Source organism: Parus major, chromosome 8 (assembly GCF_001522545.3).
Source record: "Parus major isolate Abel chromosome 8, Parus_major1.1, whole genome shotgun sequence".
Taxonomy (NCBI): Eukaryota; Metazoa; Chordata; class Aves; order Passeriformes; family Paridae; genus Parus; species Parus major.
Window position 1 is genome coordinate 19,772,251 of NC_031777.1, and position 27,168 is coordinate 19,799,418.

A 27,168-nucleotide genomic window follows, 5' to 3' on the forward strand; every position below is an offset into this window, starting at 1 on the left:
CAAAGAGATCGTTTATCTAGTCTTGTGGCCACAGAACTGGTATAAGCATAGACAGAAGTTCTGGCTTTTCTAAACCTTTATCCAGTATGTGGATCTAAAAAGGATTTTCATTTGCTATTACAGTGGATTGTTTCTTACTATAATAGTATGGATGCTAAACATGAGCAAAAGCAGGGAGCACAGTGCCACATAAATTTGGAAAATTGGAAAAGCAGGCCACATAAATTTCTCAGTCTTGCTGACAAAGTGGCCTGGGAAATCCTAAGGAGGAATTAAAAGTCCTCAGAGATAGAAAACAGCCTTGTAGGTGTTGTTTGTCAGTTTCTTGTTTTCTTGCAAGAGAAGGTGGAGGGGTGGTGTATCCAACTGACCAATGATAGTGATGTGTTGGTTCACTAACCAATAAGAGTTTTCTTTTGTGTACTTTTCACATATTGGTCTATAAAAGATCTGAGGTAATAAACCTCGCTCTCCTGTTCAACACACAAGAGATCTGTGTTGTGCTTCTTGCCATTCCCAACAGAGCGACATAATAGTCTTTCCCATTAAGAGAAATCTCTGTGACTCTTCCCTACACCAAACAGCCACAGCAGCTTCTGCAGCAGCTTGGGTGAGGCACCTGGTGTTTTTTGGGGGGGGATCCATCCCTCCTCGGCTGGGCCAGCTCGGGCAGTGCCGCTGTGACCGGCACGGGCAGCGGCAGCGCTGGGCTCCCGGCGCTGCAGGGGAAGGAGTGTGGGCTCTGCAGGTACAGCTGCAGCACCCTGCCAGCCCCTGGGACAAGCACAGGCTGTGGGAGCTGTGCCTCCATGGCCCGTGCAGGTGGGGCCATGCACAGGTGCCAAAAGCAGCTTTTTGTAAAGGAACTCCAGCACTCTGCTGCTGAGCTGACCTGCCCACCTAGGCAGAGTTTTGTTATGGATGCTTTCTGTGTTGTATTGGTTAGGATTTTGGAAAGATGAACTTGTTAGTTTGACAACTAATTATATTTTTAATCTAGTGCTGAACCATCCTGGGAATCTATGAGCAAGTTAATTTAAATGAAATTAGGTATTTCAGCTCTTGCAGGTATACTTTGTAGGTTTAAATGTGAATCTCTGTAATCCCACTTTAGATATTCATAAGGTTTTGATGTCCTTATGGAAAATACTGGCCTATTTCAGTATGATTTTGTGCTCGATTAACCATTTAGAGATATTGACTTACAGATATTCAACAGAGTTGCATATTTTTGCCCTTTTATAGTGGTTTAATATTGATGTGTAGATATCAGTTTCTGGGTCTGTAAATCTTTCTTATTAGGATAATTTATTTTTAAGATTACTGAGTATGTAGCTCTCGTACAGCCTCATATAATTTTTGTCATGCCTTCATGGTTTTAATCCTTTACATTTTAACATTGCATCCCATGACTTTAAACTGACTATATATTGTCCTTGATTTCCCAGTGCAGAGCCACGGCTGCACTGGCCTCTCTTCCCTTGCACGATTCCATGGAGACTTCAGTACAAGACATGACAAAATGTGAAACCATACTCATAGATCACCTTATAAATATTTATTCATATAAATTCTTTAAAGAAATTAAATTACGTGTTCTATACAAAATAGGAAAGAGAGGCTTTTAGTGTCACTGGCTGCAAATTGAAGTCATTTGTCTTGAAGGGTCAGGTGCCACTTTGTGGTAAGATACTTGTCAGAGATCCAAGAAGGGAAAGATTGATAGTACAAAGAGATTGATGGAACAGGCACTGCAATATGCATACGAAGTTACGGGTTAATTAGGAAGATTTAAACAAGAAAGTCCCTTTGTGTGGAGAAGTGTCATGTGCTGTTACTCTCAGAAGCGAGGTGTGCTGGCAGCCTTTTGAACAGGCAGAGTTGATTTTCAGAGATGCTTATGTGGAGATGTGCAGTTGTGAATATCAGTGAGGTGGCAGATCACCAACAGCACACGCTGCAGCTGACGAGCGCTGCTCAGGGAATTCAGTGGTTTGCATACAGAGACACCTGCTCTGCTCACATCTTTGGTTTTGTTGTGCTTGATGTAAATTATAATGCTGGTTTTGCGATTCCTGTATCAGAGTAAAGTCATTAATATTTCAGACTGCCAAGTTCTTTGGGTGTCTCAGGTGATGTGACTATTTGTTCTACTTTTTAATTGCAGGCACAGTACTTAGAGAAAAATCCTAAAGCTAAGAATGTGTGGTTTATAAAGTGGGAGCTGAGCAATCAACAAACGTTGTTTGTGTGTTGATAGGAAAGCTGTTTTGAAAGAACAGACAGTGCAAACTGTTCCTTCTTGCATTAAAGTTCACCAGCCTCCCTGGTACATTTAGCAGAAAACAACAAGCTTCTCTGTGTGGATTCATGCTGAAATTAAACCAGCAACATCTTCTGTAACAGTTACTCATTTGGCAGAAAGAAAATTTTAAATTTGACTTAAATGTAACAAAACCAAAATGGTCTGTGCCCCTAGTGTCTCGTTCTGCACAAGGGCAAAATGGTGCAAATCTTTCAGCAAGGAAGGAATAAAAATCTCAGCAAGTGCTTCAGGATTTATTTTTGTAATAGTAAATCATCCCTGTCTGCCTAGATCTGTAAACCATACCTGCTAGGGCAAGAGCAGGCACAGGCCTGAGGGACTGAGTTATGCTCCTAAATACTATAATTCTGCTATTTTTGTCATGATGGTCTTAACTAAAATTTTGCATTCATATAGTCACCTTATTTTTAGCCCCAGAGACAGATCTTGGGGTACATGGAAGCTTTTATCTTCTATAATCCATTTCTCTATTCTTTGACTGTGGAACATCTGAATTTTTGGTTTAATAAGGGAAGGAAGAAGACAGGCAAGTTTTATCTTGTCTAGCTGCTATGTGTGAGACAGAAAAGGCCTTCAATTGCAGGGTATGACATTTTATTGAAAAATTTGCTGAAGAGGGACAGAAGTTTGAATTGCAGAATATATTTCTACATTAGGGAAAGGCAGACTCAATGAGGCCCTTGGGAAATGTGATTGACATTGAAAAAAATCCTATTTTGTTTTATGAGACTGCTGTAATGATGAGTCTTCTCTTGTTATGTGGTCAGATATCTGTTTATTCACATAATTCTGAGTATAAAAGCAGCTGTAGAAAACAGGTAGTGGAGAAACAACTCTCTCTCACATTTTCACTTGTAGGAGCTGTTTTTCATACATACAGAATTCTTCTCTTGTATTAATATGAGACCAAATATAAGAAAATCTGTCCAAACAAATGAGTTGGAACAAGTCCCATGATACCAATACACACAGGCAAAGTGGTGTCTCAGGCACAGTTCCAGTGGCCTTTTAGTGGTACTTACCCTCCCTGCCTGAGTGGCAAATTATCTCCCATTAGCCTCCCCATCACATCACAAAGATGCTTCTATTTCATGAAGAAATACAACTTATTGGTATTTTGTTCTACTGCAAGGATTATTTTTTTGCACTTGATAATCACAGTGCACTACTTATTGTGAGAACTAAGTATAATTTTCTTTTTCTCTTTTTCTCTTTTTTTTTCCAGAAACCAAAACAAAAGGATTGGCATCCTCCTGGGGGATTTATTTTAGGACTCTGGGCATTGATCATCATGGTTTTCTTCAAAACATATGGAATCAAGCACATGAAACATGTCTTCTGAACTGGAGCAAACAAGCTACTTGCATTGGCTGCTGCTTTGGGTTCACAGGTATCACCTGTGCTCTCTGCATGTGGATTATGGTTGTGTTGAAACACTGTGTTGACATCCCACTTCTAAAGGTTCTTTTGAAGCCATCTCTTGTGCCACTTTTTCTGGAAAGATTCTCACAAATGGTTTTAATGTTACTGTTAGCTCACTTTGTCTTGATTTGAACATATTTTAATGCTTTTCTGAGCATTTTTTCTTTCTGGTTAAACTTTAAAAAGGGCGGGACCTAAACCAAATAACAGGATTTCTGTGGTTTTTTCTAGATTGTAAAATTCTTTCCACCATACTTTAAAGTAACTCTTAGAAGTCACCCATTACTAAAGAATTGGACATTGTGGAGAATGCTATTTAAGATGTCATTTTGTCTATAAAAACTTAATCCACTTTGCAGAGTTTGGCATGGCATATTGAAATCTTTCTTCACAAAAATAAAAATACTCTGGAATATATTGATTTTCTTTTTTATTCTTTTTTCCTTCCTGTTGAATGCAACCCTTAGATCAGTCCTTTCACCTTAGGCAGTTTTGAGTCTATGAGTTGGTGAAAATGAAAAGAAAATTATGACCTTGCTGAATCTACTTAAAAAGAAGGCCAAAAAACGTGAAAGGACTTCACCATGTCCATTAGAAACCCTTCATGGGTATTGTATGGGTACCTACAATATGCATACAAAATGGACTTGGATGCTTTCAGAATTCTCAGTGCACTGGATTTTTGCACTGAAGAAAATCGACTCTGGCATCAGAATGAAAAACATTATAAATTGTACCATTGTATTGTGTAGTTTCTGAGCCCTTAAAAAATGTGCTTTGTTTCCTGTCTTTTGTAAATTCTGGTTTGGTGTATTGATTTGTTCTTCCTGGACATTCACTGGTGAATGTATGCTAAAAAGGATTTTGTCTGTATAATATAGTGGTATTTGTGAAGAGAAGAGCAAATCTATGCATGTGTAGAAACACATCTGTCAGTGAGAAGCTTTTGCCCTGTGCTTTTGGAGCTTGTTCTCTACCTTAACCAAAATAAACTTACCTGATGCAGCCATGGGGTAAGTACTAGACACATATCTCTAGAAGTTATTAGGAATTATTTATAATCACACATAATATCAGAGTTGGTCTGTTTTTCTTAGAATAGGGTTCTGAGCATTTCCTATTGCACAGCACATACAAATCTGAGTGCATAAACATTTTTGTCCTTTTTTCTTCTCTGCCAGCATGATTGTGACATCCCAGCCTCAGGTGAGAGGAGGTGAACTGTCAGAGCTGTGTGAGTGTGGGAAGGCTGTGGAGAAGCCACTGAGGCTTCCAGAGAACAGGGAAAACAGCAGTGTGGTGCAGCTTGAGAATTAAAGCCTTGTTTATCTCCTTGCTTTTTATCTCTTATTTTTTATCTTAGAAAAGTATTTTCTAGGCTTGGAGATGTTGAAAGTACAAAATGATCCATAATGGGAAGGTAAACATTTGCCTACTCCACCTGTTCATGGCACTTCTTGGTGAAGAGCTGGAATTGTTTTCAGCAACAGGGGCTTAAGGCTCAGGAGTAGGGATTAGAACTAAAGCATTCCTGCTGTCCCTGTAGTTCTGTTAACTGATATCGTGGGTGAGATAACACTGCACATGTCTTCCCAGTGTGCTGATCAGAAGCTTCTATGTAATTGGTGCACAGATCCTTCCTGCCAACAAAAGTGCAACTTAATGGGAAAGAGAAGCGCCCTGTGGGATGGGTCTGAGTAGCATTCCTGGTGCTGGATGGCTGGATCTGTATTCACAGTGTCTTGGGTTTGGGGATTAGTGTTTTGGATAATGTCCTTCAAAAGCAATGACTTCATATCCACAATCTGATAAATTGGTGACTTTTCATAAAACCAGAAAACCTTATATTTTTTCCCCTGAGCAATTTGTAATACAACAATCAAGTAAAATCTGCTGTGCACAGACCATGTAGAAATGTGTAGACCCAATATAGAAATGAACCCTGCAGCATTCCTTAGAGGATTTGCTTAGCTTTCCTTTCCTAATCCAGCTCTTTTGCAATTGTAGTAAATATTTTAATCAAATATTTATTTTATAGGCAAGTTTTGCCACGCTTTAAAAAGTGTATTAAGTGAAGTTGATAGAGCTTTGTGCCTTGCTTCAATTGCAGTTACACTTATGTGGACTCCTCAGGCCTTATTCAATTTTTCTCTTTCCCTCTTTCAGCCAGTTTTTGCAGGAAGTGATAGAAACATCTACAGAACTCAGCTGAATTTTGCCAGCAGCAGAAGATACCAAAGATTCTGTCTTTTCAAAAGCTTATCTGCTTAGGGAAAAGGAGGCAATTAGGTGGGTTATTAAAATGCAATTTATGAATAGAGGCACTCAATAAGTATGCATGTGAAGGTGATTAAATTGAAGTGAGAACAACAGTTTGAGTGGAATGCAGCAAACTGTGCTTCAGGCATTTTTAACATTTTTGTATGCACAGAAGTGAGGAGTTGAAATGGATCATTCTGAGACACCATAAAGTTGCCTATGCTACACCTATGGGACAGTGTTTGCTATGCTGTGATAGCTTTTATTCCTTCAAAAGTTACAGTCTGAAAGCAAGTACAGGAATGTCACAAATTGTCGGTATATGTGTGTTGTATATTTATTTTTTTAATTTAAATTAGTAATCTTTTCATTTTCCCAGGGAGACCTTCAAGCTCAGTTTGGAATGTGGGCTGTGGGAGCCAGCCATGTCACCCTGAATCACATTTGTGTTCTGCAGGCCAAGGGTGCTGTGCTAGGTGCTTCCTCCAAGGTGCAAGATGATGTTTTCAATGGAATCCAGAAGACAAGCCAGATGGCAGTTTCTTGATGCTTCTTTGCATGGGAGCTTTTTGAGAACTGTATTTTTTCAGCATTTTGTGACTCTGTGTGGATAGGTCTGTGAACCAAGCGTGCCCATGCCTGCAGAACACAGTGTAGTCATGTCTGCACCCTGTCCTGTGGAACTGCACTGACAGCTCCTGCAATGGGGTTTTAAGATACTGTTTAGAGCACTTAGGGATGATAAAAATAGATGTTGGCCTTTTCAGTTTTTCACCTCTCTTTCAGGATCACATCTCAAAATGCGTTTTTATTATTGAATGAAGAAAAAGTAGGTCCCCAGTAGGGTTGTACTCACGTGCAGGCGCTCTCCTGTCCCCTGGAGTGCCTGAGACCAGGCCCAAAGGCTGACACAAAGTGTGACTAAGCTGTGCTTCTGTTTCAGACTGTTCTCAGAAAAGTGAGGTTCCAACAAAAAATGAGTGGAGAAAGAAACCTGAGCAGGGTGGTGACAATCAGTGTTTCCTGGTCGATGCCAGCTGAGTATTTTCATGTTTAATGACTGCTACTGATGAAATACTGTTCTCTTGGCATAAACAAACATCAGAGACTATTCACAGGTATCTTTACAAACAACATTAGTGATGGTGTGTCTCTTCTAGAGACTGGAGGGTTTTTTTCTTTTGGTGGGTTTTTCCTCCTGAAAGCTGGTATCTGTTATTAATTACAGAAAAGCAAATGTAATCTGGTTCTAATTCTCTTGCTGAGTGCCTGCACACTGAGCCCATTTCCATCTCTTGTTTCAGGAGTTGGGGATTTTTATTCTCAGCTACCACATACACAGAATGTACTGGAAATAAATGGAACTTGTGGTCCCATCTGCCTCCAGAGGGGCATCACTGCATGCTGGAGCAGGGCTGAGTTGCACTAAGTCATTGATTTGCAGAGGGGCTAAGGCCAGGCTCAGCTGTGAATTTATCCCAAGTGGAGAGGATTGGTGCAGGGGTAAGGACAGGAGGCGTTGCACTGTACTCCTGTGAGAGGGACTGGAAGGACCAGCTGAGGCAGGGCAGAAGTCTGCAGCCCTGGAAATCCTGATACTGACAGCATGTCAGTAAGGGGTTTCTGATGTTGGAGAACTGCTGCTTTGTTCTCTGATGGATGCTTAGAGGGAAGGAATAAAAAGCAAGTTTCTGATCTAAAGGCTTCCCTAATTATCCATTCAGTATAGCTGAGGAAATGAGTTGCTGCTAGTTTCTGGGAAATAGTGAAGATTTCATCCAGTGCTTCCACATTGTGAAGTCAAAAACTTTTATATGGTCAGGATTATTTGGACTTGATAAAAATAGATGAAGTGGAAGACAATCCACAAAGTGAGAATGGTACATTTCAGAGAGTCTGTGATATTTGGAGAAAGGACAGCCTTTGTATGTGGTACAGTATGGATCAAGGGTTGGGACAAGAAATCTCATGTACACAGGCTCGTGTCCTCATGTACAGATCTTCAGCTCTGTGTTAGAGCTCAGTGTGACCTGGTAGAATTTTATCATGCTTCCAGACTAATTCACCTTTGGATTCAGACAAGCATAAAATATTTCACCCAAGAGACTAATCTATCCATAAAGTAATGAACTGCAGAAAAAAGCACTGTATATAATGAAAGTGTCTTCTCAGCCATGTGAAGATCAAACTCAGGCTGGAGCTGACAGAAAGTTTGGGCTCAGCACCAGTAGTTGTCCTGAAGAAGTCTCTTCAGTATTCCACAAATGAATCACATGTGCCACAAAAACTCTTTTAATCATCGCTTCAGCACTTCTGTACAATAATGAGCATAATAGTTTTTTGCATTCTTAAGTGGTGAAAGGCAAATTTTAAAAATGGAGAGTTTCTAGTGGAAGATTCTATGACACTAATTTATTTCTGCTTTCCTTCTTTCTGTAAACTTTTAAAAATAAAAAGCTTCCAGGAAATATATCTTGAAAGTGTCTGTGTTTTGTAATGAAAACTTGCATAGGCTGCATAACATACTCTGAAATCAGCATTTCTTAGAACTCATTTCATTTCATTGCAAGTTCTTTAAGACCAAGTTACTTTTTCTCCCCTAATGAGGACTTCTGCCCAATTTAGTGATTAAATTGATAATGTTTAAGGTTTCCATTGAAGGATGTACATCTGTGTTTGATTGTGCCATGTCTTCTTCCTCATGCAGATAATAGATTTAACTTTTCCTTTCCATTCTTTCTTTTCTGGACTGAGAATAACACTGAAGCCTTGGCCAAAACTGAGCCAGTTTGGCTGCTTTGGCCGACCGGCTTAATAGAGATGCAAATTGTATTGGCCTAAATTATTTTGGTGACATTGTTTACAACAATCACTTCAACAAAACAAGCGCCACAAGAAGCAAACTGTTTGGACAGTGTATCAGCAAAGCTCAGCATAGGGGGTCTTCGCCATGAAAGTGGCATTTTTCACACTGCTGTTGACATGGCTCTGGTGACAGCTCAGCAGGGACCAGGCCACCAGGCTGTGGTTTATTTGGGTGATTTATGGCATGCCTGTGACAAAACTGACTAATCTGAAATAGTAAATAGATTTCCTTTCTTGGCCTGACTTACTGGAATAATGCTCTTATATTAAATGTTTGACTAGGCCCACTGGCTTTGCAGGTAATGAGTATTATGAACTCAGGCTCTGTCCTTTATATCCAGTTCCAATATAATGGTACTTATTTCCTTTGTCAAATGCTTTGATATTTACCAACAAAGAGCCTCACTAAACATTAGATTATGTTTGATTTTCATTAAATTACTTTTTCTGTACTAGTTTTCCTGTCCAGGTTAAAATTCTGTCGCTGAAAATACTATTGTTCAAATTGTGATGATTTTACAGCCCTTGGTCTTTATAATGCAAATGGAATGGTAAATAGGATCAATGGGGTCATCAGTGTGTCATTACAATGTATGTTTGTATTTTCTGCCGTTCTTTTACACACCCTTCTCTGAAGTGGTCCCTGTATTTATATTTTTTAATATATATAGAAGGCTTTCTGCAACTGCTGTTGTTGCTGGTTTCTTTTGTTTGCTCCTCTGCAGCATCATCTGCAGTGGAGGGATGAGGAAGAGCTTTTCATTGTTCCATGTATTGCACATTTATGCATGTACAGCCACAGTAAAAAAAAATAGTGACAGTGTAGTGGGAATGTTCCAATTTTCTCCAACACAAATGGGCAGTCCCACGGAATATCAGTAACCACTTTCAGTTTTGGCATTGTGTGCAGCAAGGATGCAGGGAATAAACAGGGAAGTTTATTCTTACAGGCTATAAATCTGTTCACTTTGTTTGCCTTTGTGTTAAAACCTAAACCTAACCTAAGATCTTTCCTTAAATGAAGCCACACCACCAAATGATTCCCTTTGGAATTTCCTTTGTTTTGCTGCTAACAGACTCTCACCATGCTGTATGTTTGGATCATAATAGGCTTCAACTGACCTGACAGCCAAAGTTAAGTCAGCAAAGTCCTAAAATTTTATACCTTGCTAAATATGAATTACTCCATTCATCTTCCCTGCACCACAGGAAGCAGCTAGTGTCCTAAAAAGGTTAACACCTGTCTGGGTTGTGTAAAGAAGCTGGCAGATTTAAATAGCACTAAAAATGTCCTAAAGAAGACAAACCTGTCCTCAGAAGTGAAATTATTAAGATGACTTTCTGTGTCTGCTAGAAGGGGTCCAGTCTTACTCTCCATCTGTGTTGGATGCTTTGGCATTGCTTTCAGTAAAGTGAGAATGCAGTTCCTGTGTTAGATCTCGTGGTGGGCCTGGCACATGGAGAGTATGGCAAGGCTGGAACTGGGCTTTAGTGAATGTGATGTTCACTGGATACATTTTTTCATATTTTTTTTATCTATCTATTAATTTAAATGCAGTCTAGCTCCTGTGTCCTCCATCTAGGAATTTTCTATGATAGATACCAAGGGAGTAGCACAGAAAAAGAGGAAAAGATACTGTGACATTCTTCCTGTGGAATTCTGCTAGTATCCTTAATGCTGTATGCTCTTGGCCTTATTTTCTATGTTCAGATAGTTCCATAGGGTGAGGATCTTTCTTTTTTTTTTTTTTTCCTGTTAACTGTAACTTCTTTGGAAGTCTTTTGCAAACCTAGTTGTGGAATTCCAAGTGGATCCATCACTTGGATCTCTTTCTGCCCTTGCTTCAGAGAATCTTGAAGATACTAAATAGATTTGCAAGGCAGAGTTCTACTTACAAAAGCTGCATTACATCTTAGCCAGTCTGTCTTCTTTGTGACTCCTAATTTTGTTCTTGCAGGTTTCCATCTGTTTGTCAGGATTGCTGGGGTTGTCTGCAGTTTTCCTGTCTGTTCTGCTTTCCTGGTAACTCCTGGTCAAAGCACTTCATAGCAGACAGGGACACTGTGTGTTGGTCATCTCTGTGCAGCTTCTCTGCTGTGGCCTTCAGTGCCCGGCAGGACAGAGGGATGTGTCCCTTTCTCCTGGCAGTGCTGTGCAGCCATGTGCTCTCTACTGGCCCCCTGGAGGGGCTCAGCACCGAGGGGATGCTGGTCCAGGGCCTGGTTCCACACATCTGCCTTTGCCATGGAGTCTGTTCCACAGCTGGCTGAGGTGAAATCACCAGCTTTGCTTCTGCTGTGATGCTGAATCTCCATCCTCATGGTGGTCAAAGGGCATCATTTGACATTTCATGTTTTGGTGTAATTTTCTGTGTGAAAAACATTTAACAGTCTAGTGGTTTTAAGGGTATTTACCATAAGCAGTGCCATTTGACAGTCATTTTATAAAAGAGTCTTTGAATTTTGTATTTTTCTGCTTCAGCACGGAGAAGTTTCACACCATCTTAGACATTTGCCCTTTCATATTTCCTAGGGTTTTTTAAAAGAATATTTTCTAGGTTTTTATCAAACAAGATTATTCTTAATTCTTTTTTCTTTCTCCTTACAATATTGTATACTTGTTATATGCAGGGTATGCCTTTGCAGCAGGCAGCTGGAAATTCAAAGTGATCAGTATGAACTGGTGGTCCAGGGAAGACAGAAATATTGGTACCTGTAAGGTTTCTGTACTTCCTTTTGTTTTGCAGTACTTTTTGCTGTCTTACAAGTACTCTGACTGTTTAACTGCTTATTATTTTTTTTAATCCCTAAGCTATGTTTCTAATTTAATTAGAAATTGTGTCTCCTTGCATCAGATAAAATAATTAACTTGGATTACAGAAATTATTATCAGCATTTTTCGAAGAGTTTTTGTGGCACCTATGATCAACTTCCAGAATACTGCAAAGAAATCTATGCAAGACAGCCATTGCTGTTGAGCCAGGACATTCTCCTCTGTCAGCTCCAGCCTGAGTTTGATCTTCACATTCCAGAGGAATAAAGCTAGATGGCACAAGGTACATTTTATTCCTTACTGTTTAGATTCCCTTCACCCCATTCTCCGATGCTTTTCCAGCTATTTTTATCTTTCTATTTCCTTGCAACCTTAGAGGTATTTTGGGTAAAAATCACTTAGTTTCCTTTGAAGTTTGCCTGGAAAATACAGGACACGTCCCAGGTAGGCAGCTCCAGAAGGATTTTGTTTACTGCCTGTAAGAGTGAACGTGGCAGTACCACGGTGTGTTGTGCTGGATCAAGCCAGGGCTGCCAGTCAGCAGACCCCAATCTCTCCCAAATCCTGTTCCAAGGCTGTAACTTGGCCTTAGTTAATTAACCTTCTGTTTCCTCAGTTTCCTTATGAAGAATTAAGTGTTAACTTTCTGAGATCTTTAGCACTTTTTCCACGTGCATCATGGTTTGCCATTGTACCATGGTGCTGTCACCATGGAGCCAACAGAACACAAAGCAGCTGTGGTGGAACTTTTTTGTGCTTAGTTGCAGAGATGTTTTCTTTATCATTCTCAATTCCAGTTGCACATATCATGGTGTAAGAACTACAGTTCTTCAAGATGAAAAATATCTCCTCTGACAAAGGCAAGTGTAAAAGCCTAAAGGTATGCAAGGGGTTCAAAACTAAACCAACATAGATCTTGAAATTGCTGATGTCTGTAAACACTGTTTTGCAACAGCTTTTAATATGTGAAATGATGCGCTGCAGATCATGAATCGATCAAATTATAGTGAAGAGTGTGTGATGACAGCATAAAGCAGAGAATGGGAGCAATGCCTAGTTTGTACTACTTATCCCTAGGCTGACAGCATTTTCTGTCATAAATCTGTTTGGTTTATAACTAGGCCATAAAACCTTACATCATGCTGCTGAAATGCAGCAGGATTCTGTAGCTCAAAAATTGTGCATTTATAGAGAAATACATCAGTGATCTGTTAATTAAAATTGCAGTGCTTTAACAGTTATTTACATTTCTTTGCTCTCTTGTAACTTGTGCTTTTAGGACTCAATTTATGTTCCATGTAAATCTGTGCAATCTATTTAAAACTTGCTGTCTCCTTGGCATCATCAAATGCCTTTTTATATATACAGGTGTGACTTAAGACAATACTCCTTCATACTTTTTGTAATTAGATGGGGGACTTTGCTGGAACTTCACAGGAGGTTGATGAGATTAAAGTGAGTTTGGGTTTGTTATGTTTAAAAGATGTATGAGGGTAGCAAGAACACACAGTTATTAACAGAAACTGGACAAGGAATGAGTTAAAATGCTTAGCTTGGCTCTGTTAGGAGATTTAGTGTCCTTACAGTTTATTCCATATTTCTTCATATTCTTAATGCTTCCCCATATCTACCTGACACTGAGCAGTCTTGCAGACAGGGAACAAACCTGTGGAACACAATGGGGTCTGGCGAGTCTCTGTGTTTCTACAGAAGTAGACCGGTGTACTCTATCTTTAAATGATCTGATTTTAACAATAACATAGCTAAACATACAGCATACACATCTTGCAGCCCTTAACTGATGGAAAACTAAGAGCTCTAGTTTTAAAATGACAAGATCTTTTTATTATTTTATCAGTAATAAAACAGGGATGGTAGCAGAGGACTTACTGTGATCTGTACCATGTCTTGCAGTCACATTAGAAATGATCTGTAAATCAGTTTGACAGATTTCATCAATTGGAGCAATATATGCTGGATACACCCCAGCACACATGTTGAAAGGGATGTTCAAACTGCCATTAGTTCAAAACCCATTCTGTTTTTTATAGAATGCAGTGAAATCAAGTGGAGGGAATAAAACACCATCAGTGAAAGGAGAGTTAAACACCAGCTGACAAGAGAAAGGTAACACACACTTGGCATTCAGTTTGTAAGGTGAGTGGTGTGTACCAGGAAGAACACCAAAATTAAGCTTTTAAGGCAAAATACATTATAGATTCTTACTTTTTGATAGTGGGCAGGGCTGCAGCAGGACAGTGGCTCTCGGAGACTTGCACTTCAGTTCCAGGCAGTGTTACAGAGGTGACACCAGTTTGCCCCTGCCAGGACAGTTCACTTTGTCCCCAGAGAATCAGAGTATCTGTGGGACAGCTGCAGCTATTGCTATCCAGTTTTGGAAAGAGGAAGACCATGGGTTATAAGGGGGTTTAAATGAGAGGGTTTGGTCCCAGTTCTGTGTCTCACCTCTGAGGTTCAGCTTCTTGGATTTAGGTGTTTAAAGGTAGTATCTTTGTTCTAGCTTTTGCACTTGTCTAATGAGACACCTTTCATCACCTGAGGTATGTTTCATGCAATAGTTTTGATTACTTCAAAAAAAATCGAGATTTGATATTTGTGAAGCAAAAAGGAAAGTAATACTGTAACTGAAATCTTCTTTATTCACAAGCCACATGTAACTCAGTAATTCCCATTGTGAGGTTCCATACACAGCATGAGCATTGTCCTTCCCCTTTGTCTTGCAGGGACTCACCATGCACACATAGGTACTCCATGGGAAAAAAAGCAGTTTAACTTTTCTCGTTTCAGGAGGACAATTTTGTACTCATGGAACGCTTTTCACATCCCAGCTTCGGTGTGATCCAGAATCTTTGAGATCAGTGATGATCTTGGGACAGTGGAAGGTAGAGATTTTTGCAGGTGCAGTTCTGTGATCTTTCTGGCTACTATGACTGGTTCTGTAGTACTGGTGGTTTACCTTCTTCATTCCGGAAATTTGGTCAGATTGTGTTGAGCAGCTGTGGCCTGGTTTGTAGTCTGTTGCCTCAGGAGGGTTGCTGGCAGCCTCTTATGGGAATACAAGAGCCAAAACAGAACACAACCCCTCCAGCCTTAGCTTGTCTTCACTGAAAAGCTGCTGCCATGGCCGGTGGGGGGTTTGGCTTTTTTTTGGATAAATTTTGTTTGCCCTCCTTCCTCCCACCCCTATTTAAAAAACAGCAGCTGGATAGCACAGCACCAAGTGCACATTAATATCAAACAGAATTTTCACTACCATTTTCATATTAATATAAGATGTCAGAATGTAAAGTGAGCTGGATCTGCACATGGGACCACTCTTGCTGTTAAAGGCTTTAGGCTGGAACAGAGCCCAAAATTCTTAGAAGAAATCCAACGTTTCCTGATGAAATATTAATAACATGCTATATAGAATTATATATTTCAAACAAGTTTTATAAATAAAAAGCTAGGCCTTTCAAACCATCAGCAATATTAATTTTGGATTTAAAATATTATGAAAGATAAACAACCACATAAGTGTGACTTAGAAAAATACTGGCCTAGGTTGCATAAAAACCTCCATTAAATAAATATGGAAAGTTTTCACTATGAAAATTCAGTGGCATCATACTTAAAAAAGCCATAATGAATTAACCATCCCTTAATGACACTCAGGTTGTGTTTCACAAATCACAAACACACACAGGAAGTCAGATAGCCCCAAAAGGTGGCAGACTGGGTTAATACAGTTTAACAGAAAGTACTCTTGGTGTGTGCTGCTCGTCCATGCCAACTTCCTGACGCTGCTGCGGGTGCCAGCTGCAGACCCTGTTCCCTTCTCCTCCAGGCTGCCGTGCTGGCCCACAGGGTCCAGAGGCTGCTAGGGAGGTGACTGTGGCTGGGCTTGTGCATCCATCCCTCAGGCCAGTGGTTTCACCTCGGGGTGGGTTACAGTGAGCGGTTCTGGTTTCCAGTCTGGCTGGAAGAAGTGGATGTCGAATGTCCGTGCCCAGTTCTCGAAGACGCGTTTCTCGGTGATGAAGCGGTGGTGGCTGCCCTTGCGGCCCCGCTCGTGGGAAATGTACATTGTGCACTCATCTGGTCCCAGAGGTTCATAGTAGTGATAAGGTACTGAAAGATGATTAGGATCCCTGTGAAAAAAAGAAAATAGATGGAAGCCCAAGATGTTCTTTTTCATTGATTGGAAAGATGCTATCTTTAATGAAACGATGGCCTCAAATCTACTTTTTCTCCCAGTTAAACTATGTAGCTGATTTTTTTCTTGCACATCTGATACATCAGAATGGGGCAAAGGTGTTCTCTTTGTTTTTTCTTTTGCTCTCCTTTAATCCTCTTCCTCCCAGTTAAATAAAGGACAGCAGTAACTCTGAAACAAGGGAGAGTGCTGCAGGGCTATGTTGCTACTATGAATTTAGAAGTAAACTGCTTAAAAGAGATTTAAATCTAGACGGTGACTTGTAAAAGGTCTTGCTAGCTTCAGGTATTTACTGAACTGGGTAAGAAAGAGAAGATGACAGATGAGGTGGTTATCTGTGTCACCTCAGCTCAGCCGAACGTTCCCAGCACGCTGCGCCAGGTTCTGAGAGCGCAGCTTCAATGAGTGTCTGCATGCCAGGTCAGTGGTGCAGGCTGCTGTTGCTGGTGCTTTAATCAAATGCCTGATGCACAAATGAGTTCTTTACAACAGCAGCTTTCATGTATCTAAGCTAAAAATTAAAACAGTTCACTCACAGTATCTCTGACCTTGTGAACCTGCTCACATTTCCCAGTGGGAGATGAGTGACTTGTGGTGACATACTGGATATGCCAAACACCAATTAAATACTTAGGATGAAGTTCATTTTAGCAGTTCTGACCTCAGTGTTTCCATGTAACACTCTGTAAATGGCACATTTGTATTATTATAAGCCAGAGCACTTCATTTTCCTTTTGTTTTAATCTCTACATTAACCTGTACCTACGACGGTTTTTTACTTCGGGCACGGGCATTTGGGCCAGACAGGAACTCACACAACTCTGTCATAAATACTAAGATAGCAAGCTGTCCCAGACAGAATTGCCCAATTGTATCCCTCTCTCTCCAGTGCCATGGCAGAAAATTCCCAGTATCAGCACTTAGTGAAGCTTTGGGAGCTGCTCTGTGCTACTGCCTGAGCTGAATAGGATCCTAGCACAGAGCAAGAAATCTGATACAGACTCAGGGCTGTCAGCTCTAATATACAGTTGATTATTTTCATTCTGAAGAGCTAATATTTAAGGTCACTTTCAATTGAATGCATCCACAATCTGTCAGTAGTCTGTGCTGGTCATTATTTTTACTGTGTAATTCTGTCACCTACGCAATTTTCTAATGTTTCTTATTTTGCCATTATCCATATTGTATATGCAAAGGTAATGTATGATATTGCAGCTGCTTTCCATTTGTGCCTTAGATTAACGTTTTAATTCGATCAATCTGGCTTCCTTGTAACACAGCATGGTGATCAATCTTACAGGACCAGAACAAAAATAAAATTACATTTCTAGAATAAGATGGATTCTAAACTTATTAAATATATTCTCACTGGAATACATAAGAGTAAAACAAAATCCTTCATTGCTTCACCTACAGAAAATGTATTTGTAATCTAAAGCTGCCCTTCATAGAGAATTTTATTATTTCTAAACTACAACTATTAGAACTAAATCTTCAATTAATTTTTCACCTTTTTGATACATTGGACCTCTTATTGTTACTTAAATGAATCATTTGTATGGTTACTATAAATCTAATAGGACACATTTTCATGTGATGTGTTTTTGTTAAGAACTACTAAACAAATGGGCCTCTGCCTCTCATTTAGACTGCTCTTCCTTCCTGCACTAAAGCTGGATTTTACTCTTGGGTCCTCAACAGTACACCTGTATTGCTTGGTTCAAATTTACTGCTTTAAAGTTAGGATTAGTAGAGTTGAAATTGTATCTCCAATAGACTTGGGAAAAATGCAGCCCCAGTTAAGGGGGCAAAGAGAGCCTGTGAGGCTGCTGGTCCCAACATCTCCAGGCAAGGTGTTTGTGAAGCCAGGGATTCCAATTCCATCAAAGGCTCTCAACTAACACCAGTGTATCCTTAGAGGAGGTCCTTGGCTCCTGCCAGGCTGTACCAGGCACTGCATCCTGTGCACCATCCCACCAGAAACAGCCCAGGAGCACCTGGAGCACAGGGGCTGGCAGGTGAGAGAGGCAGGAGCTCAGTCCTGCGAGACTCAGGCCTTGTGTGCAGCTCTGCTGGCTGAACAGGGGGTGAGATCAGGGCATGAATGGCAGCTGTGCCTGCAAACCTCTCTAGGACTACTCTGCAGCTGACTGAGGTTTTAAGGCTAAATTCCAAAAGCTGTCATTTAGATTTGGAATTCTGAAAGGTATTTACATATGGAGGACTGTCTCATTTTATGGGAGTTCTGGATTCCCCCAGATTGCATGCTGGTAAGCTTTGGATTTGAACTCTGGCTTGAGTACACCATAACCCAAATTAACTGAGCTACGTTATCTTCTAGCTGCAATTAGCTTGTGTCACCAGCAAATGAAATGCATGAATAATTTCTGTACAGAAATTGCTTGCCACCTCATTTATTAACATTAAAACAGATGCTGTTTTATCACTGACTGATACTGGACATTAATCAGTATTTTGTCAGACTCTGCATGCATATTAATATCACAGCTGGGAGGAATCTCAGGAAGTTCCTGTGTAAAATATCCTGTACTTCCTGCCTGATCACCTGCCAGCACAGCACCAGTGGAAGTGCTTGTACCCCTGTCAATCAGCTACTGTTTGCCACTTGAGTGCACATTTTCCCACAGATGGTATCCACCTACAGCAAAAGCTGGAAATACAGCAAAAAAGAAGGCAGGGAAACCAGGCCACCCCATACCACATTCTGGTCAGCCTCTTTCCTTAGAAATAAAGAGCCATAATAAATTAACCCTCTAAAACTATAGGTACTCACACACTTGTAAAATAATTCATATTTTGATGTGTGAGTAAAGTGTCCTTTATATGTTGAATGATGGGCAAGGTGCTGTGTCAGGACCATGAAAATTTCTAGATAGAATTTTTTTGCTTTCTGTTTCCAGGATCTCCTTTCCCTGACCTCCATAATTAGTCCTGTTTTCCAAACCATGTATGCATTTTGTTATTAAGCTAATGAGGTGAGGCATATGGACCAAAGAGCAGGACTAGCTCACATACAGCTTACAGTGTCTCATAAGCTCCAGGAAATGTAACCAGCAACAACTGCTGCTTTGCATTTGATTTAAAGGAACTGAAAGTGGAGAGAGAGAGAGAGAGCAGTAAGAAAACACTAAAGTCTTTCAAATACCAATTTTCAGGTGAATTATCATGGAAAATGGCCTGGGAGTCAAATGAGGATTCTTAAAGGAAAATTATCTGGTTCAATAACTGGAACAAAAATTATTCATATTAGTTAAAACAAGGCTCAGAATTAAGTTTGTGGGAGTTCCAGAGGGCCTGTGAAGAGAAGAGTTAAAGAGGGTTCATCTCACTAATCCCCTGAGTTCTCCTTGTGCACAGGAGTACCCTGAGACCTGCAGGGAACCAGCCTTTCTGTCCCTGCTGCCCATAATGCCACAGACAGGGTTGGAATTCCAAACTCATTAAGGCTTGGCTTGTCCTTCCCAGCCCTGCTGCTGAGCACCCACAAAGGGAAGCAGCAGCACTGCGGTGCCTTCAGGAATTGTTGTGCTATCTGGGCACTGCTGTCAGGCTGCTGAAGGGAGGCAAGAGGAGAACCCTGCACGTCCCAGGAGGGAGTCCTGTGCATGCAATGGGCTGCCAAAGGGAGTTCTGAGAGGGAAGTGCTTCCTGTCCGGGAAAGGCTTGGATTGCATCCCTGGGCACTGGAAAAAATACAGTAAGATGGCTTGTCTGTCTTGGGACAAAAGAGTGAGAGGTGTGCACACTTTACAGAAATGTTTGTGATGTTCATGGAAGCACAAACTTCCATTTTATTACAGAATGTACAGAAGTATTTAGCAGCATGAGAGCAATATCGAGCCATTGACCCTTTACTACAGCGTAAATCTGTAGCAAGCAAAGGGTTTGAAATTACTTATAGCTTTGCTGTAAAGTACTAGAATTTTTTAATAATCAGGACACCAAGTCCAGTTCAGCTATGAAACTCAGTGTCCAGTGAAAGTAAATAGAAATGAATCTAAACCACCTTGTTGCAAGTAATAGTGACAAATCTTTTAGTCTGTGCTCCAGACTCCTTCACTAGACTATTTTTCCTGCACGGGTGCAAAGCAATTTGGTTAATGATCTTAAGCTAATAATTTGTAACAGAATCAACAGCATGAAATTCATGGTACCTTTGAGGTGTCCTTCACGTTACAGATGTGACGCTAATTTAGTTCTGTGACAGTGATCACCACACTCATTACTTATTCCACAAATTAATACTTAAAAATGAATGGGTATCTATCTGCTGAAGTTATAAATTTGGTGATATTAATTCTGAACAGAAATAAGATTTTTTGGGGGTTGTTTTTTACTTTTTTAATCTTAATGATTTTTATTTGCACAGCAAGTAGGATACTCACACCATCTAGCGCACACACACTTTTTTGTGGGTTTTTTTGCGAGTTTTTTGTTTTGATTTTTTTTATTTTAATGGTAGATTCTTAGTCTGTCTGACTGAAAACCAGGAAATATGGCTTACAATTGCAGAATATTTCTTTCTTTCTGCTATTCTGTTCTGTTGTCATATTTCTTTGAAAGAAAACAGTTTTAACTTCTTAATGAGTGGCTGAAGAGCCAGCTAAGAAGGTTAACTCTATTTATGACAAGAAATTCCTTTCACAGATCTTAATGGACAGCTTCTTCCAGGCATGGCAACTACAGTTTTCCCCTTCATCACCTGGGGAATCAAGCTGAAATAAAGACATTTCATATTACTTTGATTAAGAAATGACCTTTTCCCTTTTTATAACCAGGTATGTGTACTTTTATGTTAAGATTTCTTTTATGCAGGCTGTAAGAACAATTACATCTTTCACTAGTAGGACTGATCTACAGCCTTTCTTGTGTTGTAATTTAAGTCCATTTTATTGCAGTGTACTGAATCTATGAAAGCCTTTCACATGTTCTTAGTGACATTTTTAGTCTCTCTCAAAACACTTTGTTTGGGTTTAGTTGAGTTTTCTAATATATATCTAAACTATTCTTTGTCTGAAAAATCAGGATTACACATTATTTTGCAGTAAAATGCTGTTTTCTGTATTTTTAGATCATCAGTTTAAGAATTACTTCCTTGTGCCACTGGAATACAGCCACTTCTGGAGTAAGACCAGCCACTTATAGAAATTGAAGTAGTATGTGTTGGCCAACTGAGATCAGAGGAATGAGATGCTGTGCTGCAGAAGGTATTTGTGTTGTCTGGCGTATCTGATCTAGTTTGCTATTTTCCTTGGAGAATTCATGATGAAGTCTGGCAGTACATCACAGCATTTATCATCAGTGTTTTGTTATAATTTGTAGAAATTCTCACAAAGTGGAGTTTAGTGTTGACATTTGTGCTGTGATTTCTTCAGGGACTTCTACAACGTGCCCAAGACAAATGCAGATTCCTGAACAATCCTTTTAAGTGTTCAGAGGAAAGTCAAAGCAGTTCTGTTCTTTGAGACTAACCCAGCAGTGCAGCCTTGCCCTCCCTGCCCTGAAAGGCATGGGAATTACCCAATGAATCTGACTTGACAGAGATCACTACATTAGGAACAGAAAAATTAAGCAGGTACTTCTTGGTGAAAGGGGTTTGTGAGCAGGTGATCAAACACTGCACTGAGGCCTGGCTCCAGCTCTTCCTGGGTCACCCAGCAGGACAAATGGGATCAGCAATGGCTGTGGGCAGGTGCTGGGTGGGCAGGTGAGACTTAGGTCAGCATCAATATTGCTGATGTAATACAAATTTGTCTGTATTCATACTGCTGTCTTGTGGCTAATGTAATTTTGGTCTAGCACTAGAAGTTCTGAAGACTCTCTCTGTGTCACTGATCCATAGTGGGAAAACCTTAACCAGGACCTGAGGTCTGTGTCCTGAACATGGCTGGAGGCATGACCCAGCTGGAAAACATGTGCAAGCTGTTCCTTTGGACAGCAGCTTCCACAGACACAACTTGTGCTGCTTCTGCCTCGTGTGAGCCACCCCCTGCCACGCCCCAAACAGCTGAGTACAGAACATTCTCTGGGTCCAAATGAACAGGGGATTATTATTGTGGGGATTATTTAGGAAGCTGCAAGATTTGCATTCATGTGACAGAGGTACAATAATGTTAATTTGAGTTGCACAGAAAGTTCAATTTAGAAACTAGTCACTGTGAGAACACTGTTCCTCGATTAATTTGGGGGGAACTTGAAAAACAAATTAAAAGTAATGTTTTCCAGTACTTCTTTCTTCAGATTAATTTCATGCCAATTATTGCATTACATTTAGCTGATAAATATTCAGAGACTAAAAGAAAGCAACAAGATGGATTAATTCTCCAGCAGTACAAACAAAATTTTAAAATATTTCATATAACATAATTAAATGCTATTTGTTGTTTTCAGAATGAGATCATGGGACATCTTAATTAATTGCTTTAAGAGGACTTAAGACTTGTTGCAGAGCAAAAAGATTAAAAGATTCAGATATTTATCTGTAACATTAACTTAGTTGGCTAATAATGGTTCCAAAATAAATCCTACCTGCAGAAATCCGGTGGCACCATGCCATAAACATTTATCCTGTCACAGAGCTCTAATGCGATAGTCATTGTGAACCAGCCCGTGCTAAGCCAAGTGTTGGATATCTTCCTGAAAGCAAAAACATAATTAAGTTTCTAAGCTGACAAATAATTCTTGAGATTTATTTATTTATTTATTTATTCATTCATTCTGAAGCAATTTCTCGGCATTTTCTTCATTCTTGTAAAAGGCTTTGAAAACTGGGCAAGCAAGACTACTTTGCTCATCCATCTTTTAGTGATTTTTCTGGTGCCTCCTGTCAGTGGAGTAATCTGGGCAGAAACTTTCCTCTCTGTAATTAATTTTAGGCACAGCAACATTAATATTTAGCTGACCTTTTGGCTTGGTTTTAGAAGCTCCCAGCCCCTCACTGTGACTGCTGGTGGGCAAGTCTTTAGTTGGTTGCAGCTCTGACTGTCCCATAGCCAGCCTGGGAAATCTTCATCCTGGGAACCACCCTGGCTGCCATGCCTTAGAATGGGAATGAGAGCAGGGAGCCCTGTAGGGCAGTGCCTCTCCTGCCTTCACTGCAGGCTGGGATGTGGCTTTAAAAGAAGCTCCACTGATCCCACCATTAATTATGCAAAGTAGGAAATACCACCCTGTAACTTCTCACAGATGTAAGGGATTTACAAGTTGTGTTTAAATTTTTCTGTATCATAAAATTATCTGCAAAGTGGCAGCAGTAATGTTTCCTTTTCCTGCATAGTTTCTAAGAGTTGGGTTCTATGATGGTTATTGGATGTCTGGCACGTGCACTGGAATTCCCATTCCTTTTTTAAGTTCCTGCAGTGGCTCTATGTTGTGGGAGAGCTGGCACTCTTGGAATGGAAGGATCAAGGAAATGCCAGCAAAGAAAACATCTCAAAGGTGTCACTAGGGCATGTGTGGGGACTAGCACCCCTCTTAGACATGGAGGCACAGAAAGTCAGGTTTGCTTCAGAGAAAATGAGTTCACTCAAAGGTCTCCTTTCAAATGCTATTAAAGAATAATACAGGACTTCTCCTTAATCCCTCACCCAGCTAGGAAAGTCCCACAGGAAGAGGTTCAAGCTTGTGTTATCTGCAGCCCAAAGAGCCCGCAGATTCCTGCTGACAGCCTGTCACAGTGACAGGCTCTCCCTTCATCTCCTACTAAAGCTGAGGCACCAAGGGAGCAAGAGCAGGCTCTGGGAAGGCCTGGGCACTGTACCAGAATGTTTTAATGTGGACCTACATTAATCCCATTCCCCCACACCTGTATCTGCCAGATACCTGTGAAACTTTGTAACAGCCCCCCCAAAAAATCACAGCATGAGAACATGAGGTTCTCTTCAGAGAAGTCACCAGGGAATCCCAGGTCCTGGCCCAAGTTCCAAGGCCATCTTTTACAGTTTACCCAGTGATAGCAGGATGTGGAACAGTCTTGGAAGCAGGGACCTGAGGCCACAAAAGTCACTGCAAGCAAGTGCCAGCAATCACTACCATCTAATTCAGCCAGCAGCAGCCACCACGCAGCTTCCCAGGCTAATGCTAAACAAGCTGGTTCCAAGTAGGTCACCTACAGGGCAGTAGGAGGAGAAGTTTTGAGCACTGTCAGATTGAGGAATGCCTTGTACCAAGGTTTCCCATTTCCTCAGGGACTGCAAGGGAAAAAAAAATATGTGGTGGCGTCTGTGCCAGCTATTTAAAAGACAGTTCTAAACATAAGGGAATTCTTCGACTAAATACGCCTGGAGGATGCTGAGGAGCCCAGGTAATTTGTCCTGTCCTTAGTGGATCACCTGGTAACATATAAACTCCCTGAACAAACATCTTTACTGCTCCTGACATGCAGACTTTCAAGCTAGCTTTAGCATTTGGAGAATGACATGTTATAAGCATCTCATTATTTCCAATTATGGGGCCTTATTTATTTTCTGACTGTGCACTGAAGCTTGGGGGTGGTGGTGCAGTTTGTCACAATGTCATAGCTGGGTCATAAACTCCGTGGAGGCCTTCAGGCACAGCAACAATATAAACACTAAGAATTTTTGGCTCAAAAATATTAGGAAAGAGAATAGTAGAGAAAAGCTTAAAAATTTCACTTCTCTGCCACCTGAGAGTTTCTGAGCTCTGAATCACTAGATAATTCAGGAACATGTTCAGGCTAAGAGTACTCTGGAGTTTGCACAAGTCCACTTTTTGAGGTGCCCAACACTTACATTCCAAAACAGGGGAGCAATTGCAGCCAGACCATGGCCAAAGCTTTGCACAGGTCAGGACACCCTGGTAGGCTCTCTGCTGGCTTAGTTGTTTTTCTGCTTACACACACTTAGGCATAATTTAGTGTTTTCCATAAACAGGAGAACAACTGAATCTAACTAAACTGGCTTAGAAGCTGAATAAGCAAATAAAGATTTCAAAATTCATTCAAGTACCACTCTGCCTTCTTTAAATACAATGTCCGAAGGACAGCAACACAAAAACACGGTTACAGTGTCTTCCATTTCATAAAAGATCTGAGCGAGAGTCCAACAAAAGAATACTGTTTTTATACCTAATCAGCAGTAATGAGAGAATATGAAGAACTGTCATGTGCTTATTAGGGGAAATTATCAGATATTCTTTTATATGATGAACTAACACACTGTGCTGATAATTCTGTAGTGCACACTAAATTACAATTAAAGGCCTTTCTGCTCCACCAAAATCTCATTTATAATCTCTATGGAAATACTCTTCCTGCAGTTATTTCATTTATGCTGCTTTTATCTAATTACTATAATATTGGCTCTGAATCATATTTTCTTAATGTACCCTTATTCAATTATAAAGTTATTTTCAAGTACAGTTACTTTATAATGCCAAGTATATTGCTCTGCAGCCTTTGTCTTTCAACATGCTATTTAACTGGCAATGTTTTCTGAAGGTTTTTCTTAATTTCAAAATAATTTTTTTCCAAAAAGCATAATACATCCAATTACCTTTTTTCTCATCATTTTCAGGATGGAAATGAATAGTCTTATTCTTGCAACCTTGCAATCATGCTTCTCTCTCCCTCCTTTGTTTCTTGTAGGCACTAATGTTGAGAGCTCAGCAGAAACCTCCTGGGGAACAGCAGCATTCTGGACCATATCTGAGCAATGTTCTCAGCTCAAATTCTGATCTGAGCAATGTTATGCTCCTGCCCCCACAAGCACCTGAATTTTCTTCCTTACAAATTCTTTTCTACCCATGTTTCATCTTCCCTTTCTTCTATGCAGCTCATTCATTTTCATCTCCCATTTTAATCTTCTTAGCCCTTCAAGTATGCTGTCTGTGCCCTCTAAAATCAACAGGGCCTGTTCCTCAGGCTGAATTTTGCTGGCATCTGAGTGCCCTTGATTCACGCTGGGAGTTCAGGGTGCCCATGACTGAGTGCACTATAAACTTGTTACAATGCCGTTAATGGCTCAAATACCTTGAAAATATTTCAGGAGCTGAGCCTGGTGCTTGTGCAGAAAAAGAAAAGCTTTCATCACACACTTACCACAGGCCTCTGCCTTTGGATGGGTGATGCAGAACAGAAAGAGCAGCTTGCCTGAAATTGCACAGCATGTGCCAGAAAAAGAACAGGATCCTGGCAGTGTCAGGGAAGGAACAGGACCCTGGCTCCCCATGGCAGAACTCAAGTTCTGAGAGTGAAGCAGGGAGGGAAACTGTTCCTCAGAACTGGGGACAGCACGTGATCCTACCCTGAATCACCAAAAGATGCCTTTGTAAATACTGAGCACACAGATAACCCCCTGCACATTTCTCCAAGGGTTCAAATGCCTAATTCACCTTCTCACTTCACTTTACTCTGGAAAAGACAAATACATTACAACTGGCAGGGTATCCCCCCTTGTTATCCTTCCTTCTTGTTCTGACAGAGACCCAAATACATCAACTGGAAGATGAAGAGAAGAACTTTTACTGTTACAAAACTGACCAAGTTACTCTGTGCTCTGGTTTGGGCCTGAGTCTGCCATGAACTTATATCCACTTGTAACTGAAAAAAGCATGTTCAAAGGCAGCAAATGCCAAGCAAAAGTTGCTTTCAGCTAAGAGGATACAACAATTTCCTGTAACATTGTTTCTGCCTTTCTCACATAGCCCAGAAAATGAAAACTGTGCTTGAGTCCACAAGAGGATCGATCCCTGTTCAAGCTTTGGTATGCATGTTTTGTATTTGTAAGGTAGCACGTCTGACTGTGAGTTACTGCACAATAAACCTACCTCTTCATTTGTATCTAAGTGCAGACCCTGTGCCATTTTTACAGCAGCATATTTAATAAATAAAAAAATAGAACTTCATTAAAAATAAATGTCTATTATGGGAAGTCTTTGATTTGAATGCCCATTTTCAAACATTATACGTGAAAATACTCAAGTACTGCAGTGGGTCACTTACTACAAATTTGATTTGAAGATCAGCCTACAATCTCATAAACAGTCTCATAAAGATGTAACTATCATAATAACTTTCCATTTTCCAGTTGCAAATGTAAGATGAACTGTTCTGAAGCACCTAATGTATGACTAATGTTTATTTGTTTTACAAGAAGCTTTACAGCTGCAATGTTCCAAGAATGCTTAAATTCAATAAACAGCTATTATAATTCACTGAATGGTGGCATTTCCTCTATAAGAAAACATAACCTATCCATTCTAATTCTTCAGAATCTGTGAAAAAAACTTTAAGGTATGTTACCCCAAAGTGAGATTTAAACAGCTCCT

General features: G+C 40.3%; 2 protein-coding genes and 1 long non-coding RNA gene across 4 annotated transcripts in view; 2 read left to right on the top strand and 1 right to left on the bottom strand.

Moving 5' to 3' along the window:
* PIGK (phosphatidylinositol glycan anchor biosynthesis class K) overlaps positions 1-4,165 on the top strand; it is a 148,031-nt gene extending 143,866 nt beyond the window's left edge. For both annotated transcript variants that reach the window (XM_015635796.3, XM_015635795.3), the window contains one exon: positions 3,552-4,165. In XM_015635796.3, the coding sequence (XP_015491282.1) occupies positions 3,552-3,668 (117 nt within the window). In that variant the 3' untranslated portion in view covers positions 3,669-4,165. The remainder of the gene's footprint in view (positions 1-3,551) is intronic.
* A 9,299-nt stretch (positions 4,166-13,464) lies between these two features.
* Positions 13,465-27,168, bottom strand: part of ST6GALNAC5 (ST6 N-acetylgalactosaminide alpha-2,6-sialyltransferase 5) — a 69,775-nt gene continuing 56,071 nt past the window's right edge. Inside the window, exons 4-5 of the mRNA XM_015635797.3 lie at positions 22,411-22,518; positions 13,465-15,796 (exon numbers count right to left, since the gene is read on the bottom strand). Coding sequence (XP_015491283.1) covers positions 15,565-15,796; positions 22,411-22,518 — 340 coding nt within the window. The 3' untranslated portion in view covers positions 13,465-15,564. The remainder of the gene's footprint in view (positions 15,797-22,410; positions 22,519-27,168) is intronic.
* Positions 15,795-27,054, top strand: LOC107208000. Its single transcript, XR_001523044.3, has 3 exons — positions 15,795-20,660; positions 20,954-21,089; positions 25,487-27,054. It is a non-coding gene; the product is annotated as an uncharacterized LOC107208000 (long non-coding RNA).